The following is an 8,384-nucleotide window of genomic DNA, read 5'->3' on the forward strand; positions in this document are numbered from 1 at the left end:
CGTGTTCTGCTCCTGCTGAATGATACATACGACAGCCCTGCCACCATCTGCGTCCATCCCTCCACCGGCGACCGTGCTGCTGGTTTCCCTAGCCACCATGCTCGGCTGTTTCTCGGTTCCTAATGCGACGTCACTCATCGGATCTGGATCCATGAAACCTTCCCAAGCAACTGAGTCTACAAGACACTTTCTGCAAGCAACGGAATGGCTAGAAACGTGAGTTTGTTAGCGCACACCAACACAGAAGCACTACTAACTACTTCCCTTAATTACGCGCCTGGCAGCTCGCCAGGATAAACATCCCACAAAATTCTCAGCGTGCGGCCCCTACATGCATGGGTGGCCACCAGCCTCAACTACCCTGAAATTTCTCAATAGGATGCCACTCCGTGCGTGCCACAACTAACTTGAGAAGAATTCCCTCAAAAAAAAACCTGAAAAGAATTCTCAGCTAGTGCGACGAATTAAACTACACACTTCCAAACACCTTGATTCTTACACATACATACTACATACTACATACACCTCCAGATACAAAATACTACATACTTCGTACTCAAACAGAAACAGCCGACTCCATACTACGAACTCCAACAGGAACAATCTTATTAATACTCCCTATAATTCCGTACCATATTTATAATTTCATCTACATGTATACTACTAATCCATGGTCGACTCTCTTCACATGGTCATTCATACTACATACTTCGGTCATATAGTGAAAAAAAGAAGGACTACATCCTATACATATCACGTAATTCGACCTCTCAATCGCCATGAAGTTTTGCAGCTGACATCGATTTTCCAACCAGCGAACAACATAACACAAGAAAAGGGACAGTCGGCTATAAGAAAAAGGGACAGTACAAGAAGAAAATACCAATGATTCTGAATCGTAATTCACAATGTTCGTACAAAACCAACATGACAGAACATTTTATTATATTCATCCATCATGGAAATACATTGACAATGCTCAAGGGAAATACGTCTTCACTACTGCAATTTAAATTGAATGAAATAAAACCTATTACTTTAACTAGACTGTCCTATCTTCATGACGCCAAGTCTTCTAACGAGAAGCACGTCCACAAGTTCTCCTATTGTGGCCCGTCAAGCCGCAAGCCATGCACCGCCTAGGCGCGAAACCAGTACCGCGTCGACGTTCGTCCAGTTGTCGCCGGATCAACGAAATTAGTCTGCCATGCATCTCAATTGTGGTCATCAAATGGTCGATCCTCCCAATAACTTTCATCATGCGCTAGTAGTGACTGCCACAAAAAAACAAACGAAATCACCAACTAGATATAAACTTACTAGAATACGTGTACACACAGATTAAGAATATACTTACTCAAGGGAAATGGTGATACTTTGATTCTCGTCACCGGCGGGCTGCTCAGATCCAATGCGTCCACTCTCTTCACCGGCGGGCTTCTCGAATTCATCAGCTCCGTCCATACTACCAAATAGAAAGATACTACTCTTTAATTGTAAACTAATCTGCTGCTGTATTTGGCGTCTGGAACGAAATGTGTAGGCCCTCTTTATAGGGCTGCGTGAACCCGTGATTAGCGAATTAGTTGCTCGTACCTGCCCACCTACAACCAGGGAATGCTTTATCTAAAAAAACTCCATCGAATAATTAAAGAAGCTTCCGGGTTAACGGGTTCTGCCCACGATCGCTACATCCTACACCCGGCTGGATTTCTCGTACCTGCGGGACACGTGGAGACCAACGAGGGAGGGGGTAACTACTCCTGGTAGTAGATAAAATATGTCCTATATATATATATATATATATATACATATATATATATATATAGGGAAAATCCATCCTACCACCTGGCGGTAGTTACCCCACATGTCTCATATACTACCATGTGGTACTATATATATTATTTTATTATTTTAAATATGTATATATAATATATATAAGATATTTCAAAGCAAGTTATATGAAAAAATTACATATGAGTCCATAGTTTTTGTTATATTTGTGAAATACGTACATATTTGTACGTAAAAAAGAACATACTCAAAAAATAGCATATACTATCTAAAAATTAGTATATATACTACCTAATCATTGTTATATACTACATACTACACGTACATACTCTCGGTTTCGATAGATACTACATACAACATACAAAACGCAAGTGATGGTAACTAGCACTGCTTGTAGGAAACATTTGTCCTATATATATGAAAAATGGGTGTAACTACACCCGGTAGTAGGATGCATTTTTCCTACGCGCGCGCGCACACATATATAGATAGAAAGAGAGAGAGCAAAATAACTCAGTAGCTAAACCTAACAAAAGTTTTAGATTGGCTTGCATATAAATGTACACGGTATTTCAGTGTTTGACAAAATGCAGTTGCTATTTCTCCGGTTTCCTTGGCCTTAAAGGTGGTGTCTACGCGTCGCGAAAACAAACACCGGCCTCGTTGCGTTTGGCTAGACGGCTTTGCCTCGCCACGTTGTCCGCTCTTCCGGGGCTTTGATCTCATCGCCTCCAGCTCAAGGGCTTTGGACTCGTCGCACCGGCTCTACGTGCTCTGCCTCACCATAGCTGGCCTCGACGGCTCCACTTTGCCTCGCCTGATCTGAGGGCTCGGCCTCGCCGCGAACGGCTGTGGTGGCTACCATCATCACAAGTCCCTCCGTCCGACTCCATGAGTGGGTCGAAGGTTCAGGGGCTATACCCACTTGGTGCACTACCATTCCCTAGTGTCTACAAAAGATAAAAGAATCGGGATGTTTCGCAGGCGTCATTGAAGTCGGCTCTATGGAAGTTGGCGATCTCCAAAGACAAGACAAGACTAGGAGGTCGGATGCCCCACACACCATGTGTGGTTGGCTCCGGCTTCCCCTTGGGGCATCCGAGCCCGTATCAAGTCATTTCATGCCCCACAAGTGAGTCGACATCTAGATCTCTCTATTTTCCATAAGATAATGAAGTCTCTACACACGACTCCACAAGTCGTCAGGAAGCTTGGGATTACACCCATCGGTGTACTATCGTACCCCCAGTGTTTACAAAAGACGAAAAAACGCGGCACTTTGTAGGCCTTGCTGAAGCCGTTTTTCTATAAAGCCAGATGTCTCCAACAACAAAGAAGACATGGAAGTCGGACACCATGCTCGCCATGCACATCCTTGATTTTCTCCTAGGGTTTACGAGCCCTACACTCGTCATTTTTTCTTTAAAGAATACTCAGGAGTCCCTCAAGACCTCGCCAAATAGTGCAAGACGTCGCGCATGGTTCAACATCAACCCTGACACAACCATGTTTAGGACGGATTCGGGGGCTACTGCCGGTACAACATACCCGGGGTAGCCGACCTCCCGAGAATCCCGCGGCCCACCAAAAGGGCTCAACTTGTACCACAAGATACATGTATTGGTAGATCTAACATGACTCTATGTATTAGTAGATCTAATAGGACTCTACAATGTAAATCTGACTTGGATCCATGTAGCTCTACTTCTCATCCATTCATATAAGAGCATGGTCAATAATACAATCAGTTATATGATATTGCCATCTCATCTATAGTCAACCTTGTAGCTGGCAAGTACAACAGTAAGATGTAAAGATGTGCTACTTCATTAATACATGACCCACCATCCATTCTCAAGTAGTGCTTAGGAGCGCGTGCTACAACTGGCTCTTATTCTATAGCATGGTCCTCTTCTCTCCCCTCTTCTCCCCTCCATAGATCAGCAGATTTATTTTTAAATCCTTATAGCCTGCTTACATAAATTTATTGTACTTGCTCTAAGGGGATATAGGGGCCTCCCAAGTCGGCACTGACGATGTCTATCTCAGATCTCATACGAGACACCAATCTTGATCTCATGTAGTTTTATTCCGATCATCCATATACATACGACTTCATACGAGCTACCCTACCGAGTGATCTCCCCATATTATGGACCGACAATCTCGATTCATAATGGAAGGGTACAGTCGCCCTCCTAACCATCATACTCCCTCCTTTCCGGTTTATAGGGCTTATCTCAAAATTTTAGTTTTTTCCATTTTATAAGGCTCAATTTGGTTGTTTCCCACCACATGTTCAGATTCCAAGGTGCATTAAATCATTGCATGCAAGAATTGAGAGAAAATTGACCAATGCATGTAATTTATGCATGGCAATTAATGCATTGGTAAACATACTTTTTTGAAGAAAACAAGAGCATTAATTGGGTGCTTTTGCAAACTTCAAAAGGTATTCCACCACTCACCATCTATCTTGGTTGGTGAGATCTTTGAATTGAGTCTTAGACTAGCCACAATGGTGAGTAACATACACTAGTAACATATACATATCCCTAGACTATGTTACTACCTCAATAGTGGGTAGTAAGGCTGGTCACAATGGGCAAGAACATAGTCTAGTAACTTACACACTTTCCTAGACTATGTTACTACCTCCACAGTGGGTAGGAACATCTATATAGTGTCATGCAACAATGTATTTATTAGGTTATAGACTCATTGTTTCTTGGAGTGTGTGATGTTCCGGTAACTTAGCTAGTTATCACAAGCACCTCTCTCTTCATTAAATATGTGACACATAAGCAAAGTTGTATTGAAGTGTGTGATGTTACTCTTAAGTTCCTCCCCATTGTGACCAGCCTAACATAAGTGTGGTAACATGCAAAGCTTCATTTATTAGGTTATAGACTCATATTGCATTGGGACATGTGATGTTACAATAACTAGCTAAGTTAATAGTACTACATCTCTCCTCATTAACTCACTGCCACATAAGCAAATTTGCTGAGTTGGACTCGATATTACTACCGAAATTACTCCCACTGTGGCTAGTCTTATAAACCGGAAAGGAGGGAGTAGTTCGCTGCTTTCTTTAGGGAATCCTACTAGTAGATCGCTGTTGGTACATGTAGATTTTTTATATTTTACAGTTACACATGGCGTAGAATTAATGGTCGAACGTCTGCGTAAGCAACCACAGCCTGTGTAGAGAAAATATCAGCACCGCTGATGAATCCACCCACCCTGCCACCGGCTCTGTAGTAATGCTACATCACCATTAACGACGTCGTTCTCAGAGCAGCCGGAGTGAGCTGATCGCCGTTCCCGTTCTCCCCAAGCATTTGCAATCCAGTACGAGTACAAAGCAACCACGCAATGCAAGCAACTCCAACGCCCTACGCCCTACACCACAACGACCCGCTATAAATAACCGGCGCAGGCAAACCGAACCCAAGCCACGCACGCACAACACAAGAAACCGCAGAAAAAATAATACCAAGCCGACCAATCATGGCTCGCCCCCGCCTCCGGCTGCTCCTCGTCGTCGCTGCCGTCCTCCTCCTCCTCCTCCTCCACCCGGCCCCCTCCTCGGCGGCAGAGCGGCTGGAGGACCCCCTCATCGAGCAGGTGGTCGGGGGCGACGCGGAGAACGAGCTGGAGCTCAACGCGGAGGCGCACTTCGCGACCTTCGTGCGGCGGTTCGGCAAGTCCTACAGGGACGCCGAAGAGCACGCGCACCGGCTCTCCGTGTTCAGGGCCAACCTCCGCCGCGCGCGCCGCCACCAGCGGCTCGACCCCTCCGCGGTGCACGGCATCACCAAGTTCTCCGACCTCACCCCCGACGAGTTCCGGGAGCGCTTCCTCGGCCTCCGCAAGTCCCGCCGGAGCTTCCTCAAGGGGATCTCCGGGTCGGCGCACAACGCGCCGGCCCTCCCCACCGACGGCCTCCCCACAGAGTTCGACTGGCGCGAGCACGGCGCGGTCGGCCCCGTCAAGGACCAGGTCCGCCTCTGATTCCATCTTTTCTTGGATTCGGTTGGAACATAGGCAGGTTGATTTGATTCCAGCCGATCTTTCTCTTTTCTTCAGGGTTCGTGCGGGTCGTGCTGGTCCTTCAGTACGTCGGGGGCGCTGGAGGGTGCCAACTACCTCGCCACCGGGAAGCTGGAGGTGCTCAGCGAGCAGCAGCTGGTTGACTGCGACCACGAGGTATCCATCCCATCTGCATCGCCTCGTAGAATTGCCCCGCTACTAGATTTTTCGTTCTTGGTGAAAGAGAAAAAAAAATGTAGGCACAATAGTGGGTCTACTGATTTAATTAATGTTATTATAGGTGGGTCAACTAAATTGATTAACCTTATCCACTTTGCAGTAAAGAATCAATAGACATTTGCTTGCTTGTACCCCAGAAAGTATTCCTAGGCTGTAACTGCAAACGCACCAACCAGATAAAATACTCCCAACTTCTCTTGTTCAATGTTTTGTGTTAATTGTTTTTGTTCAATGGTCCTAAGAAGTAGCAACTGACTAGTGATTACCGAAATTTGAACGAGTGGCAAAGCCAATATGCGGGCACAGGGGAACTATCCTCTCTCAAGCAAGATATTCCTTAAACAAAGAGGCAGTTCTTTTCTTTACGGTTAACTAGATAATTGCCAGTGCATTGCAACAGAGGGCATAAATATTCTAGTAGCTTAGTCCGTGATTCACCTGCCCATGTTAGTGTGATTGTTTAAGAAAAGTATGATTTTATTTGGGAAACCCTTATTTGGTATGATCATTTATTGGCTTACAAAGAAAACATAATTATATTTGGTAAGTCAATAAGAGGTGGGACAGTTGATGCCGTTTTTTCAGGAAAAACGGTGAAAAAATCAGAGATGGGAGGAAAAAAATAAAAAATGCGAGAGGCGAGGAGAGGGAGGGAGAAACGTAAGCCTTACGTTCTTTTTGAATAGGAGAGAAAACAATAGATATATTTCCACTAGAAATTTAAAAGCCTATGGATTCTGATAGAAGAACCTCAGTTATGAGGGATGCACTGGAAACGGTGAAGAAACGTAACCAGAGATGCACTAGAATTTGTTAAAAATATGTCAAACAATCATTTGGGGAGTGTAATACCTGAATTATTATCAACTGGAACAATCAGTCAGTCACGCCATAGTATTTAATTTTGTTACTGACAAGCAGCTTACTATATATTCTGTGTGGCCAATTAATCTTGGTTGGACCTGGACAAAATTCAAACTTACACCAATGAGGCGCTAAAACCATTTTCTGTTGTGTACTACGAACCGAGCCATTTGCCAGTCTGTAACTCTGTACACTCATTTCTTCCATACCTTTTTTTGGCGTTATGAATGAAGTCAATTGTCTGATGGACGACACTGACACTCAATTTCCCTCCATTTTGCAAACCATTTCACTAGTATTAGTATTGATACTATTGAATTTATTCCTGCTGGCTTCCTATTGATCCATGTTGTTCTCTTGTCATGGATTGCAGTGTGACCCGTCAGAACCACGCGCATGTGACGCGGGATGCAATGGTGGCTTGATGACTACAGCTTTCAGCTATCTCGCAAAAGCTGGTGGCTTAGAAACCGAGAAGGATTACCCGTACACTGGGAAGAACAGTGCCTGCAAGTTTGACAAATCCAAAATTGCTGCTCAAGTTAAGAATTTTAGTACCGTTGCTATTGACGAAGATCAGATTGCCGCTAACCTTGTGAAACATGGCCCACTTGCAAGTAAGAATCCAAAGCATTTGCATATTTGATCATTGTGTCTTCAGCCGTTAGTGATCTGCTTATGTATGTCATGGAAATTACTGTGGCTGATGCATACTTCCCTTCGCGCAGTTGGTATCAATGCAGTATTCATGCAAACGTACATTGGTGGTGTCTCATGCCCATACATCTGCGGAAGGCATCTTGATCATGGCGTTCTCCTGGTTGGCTATGGATCAGCTGGTTATGCACCGCTCCGCTTCAAGGAGAAACCATACTGGATCATAAAGAACTCATGGGGTGAAAACTGGGGCGAGAGCGGGTACTACAAGATCTGCAGGGGTCCGCATGTCAAAAACAAGTGCGGTGTCGATTCCATGGTCTCCACGGTTACCGCCATCCATACCTCTAAGAAGGAATAAGATCTTGTAGTACTCTCAGTCTGGATTGCCTATAGACATGCTTGTGTGCCAGGACTAGGTATTCCATGATGGTTATTCCAGTATTGCTTTGCAATTTGTAACCAGTAAATATGTGAAACTTCTCTTGATTGTTGTAATGTATCTCTGGGTTGCTATGTATTGCTACGCAGTTCTTGGAACATGGTAGCAGATATTTGTTGTCATCATTAATGTATATAATCTGGTGTTCTGGTTGATCATTGAATAAGTTGTGCAATGCCATGCTATAAATTAATAGTATGTCTGATGATGATAATGTTTCACTGGATCTAGAGGAGGTTGCCTTACTTCGTTTTCAACTTCTTTCTAAAAGAAGAAACATTCAAAAACACCAGAAATGATCTGTGTAAAAAGTAAATCGATAATGGGAATTTTTTGGTAAATTGTAACAATT

General features: G+C 44.2%; 1 protein-coding gene across 1 annotated transcript; it reads left to right on the plus strand.

Annotated features, from left to right (window-relative positions):
- Window positions 1-5,237: 5,237 nt before the first annotated feature.
- Window positions 5,238-8,195, plus strand: LOC119363995 (cysteine proteinase 1-like). The gene is made up of 4 exons (XM_037629381.1): window positions 5,238-5,799; window positions 5,887-6,006; window positions 7,307-7,550; window positions 7,662-8,195. Exons 1-4 carry the CDS (start codon window positions 5,308-5,310, stop codon window positions 7,949-7,951), a joined length of 1,146 nt encoding a protein of 381 aa, XP_037485278.1. The 5' UTR covers window positions 5,238-5,307; the 3' UTR covers window positions 7,952-8,195.
- The last annotated feature ends 189 nt before the right edge of the window (window positions 8,196-8,384 follow it).

Source organism: Triticum dicoccoides, chromosome 2B, assembly GCF_002162155.2.
Source record: "Triticum dicoccoides isolate Atlit2015 ecotype Zavitan chromosome 2B, WEW_v2.0, whole genome shotgun sequence".
Taxonomy (NCBI): Eukaryota; Viridiplantae; Streptophyta; class Magnoliopsida; order Poales; family Poaceae; genus Triticum; species Triticum dicoccoides.

Excerpts from the sequence above, each read along its gene's own strand:
- LOC119363995 (XM_037629381.1), top strand. The coding sequence starts at position 5,308 with ATGGCTCGCCCCCGCCTCCGGCTGCTCCTCGTCGTCGCTGCCGTCCTC. Across the intron at positions 6,007-7,306 it reads TGGTTGACTGCGACCACGAG|TGTGACCCGTCAGAACCACG; the intron begins GTATCCATCCCA and ends CATGGATTGCAG. Across the intron at positions 7,551-7,661 it reads GAAACATGGCCCACTTGCAA|TTGGTATCAATGCAGTATTC; the intron begins GTAAGAATCCAA and ends CCCTTCGCGCAG.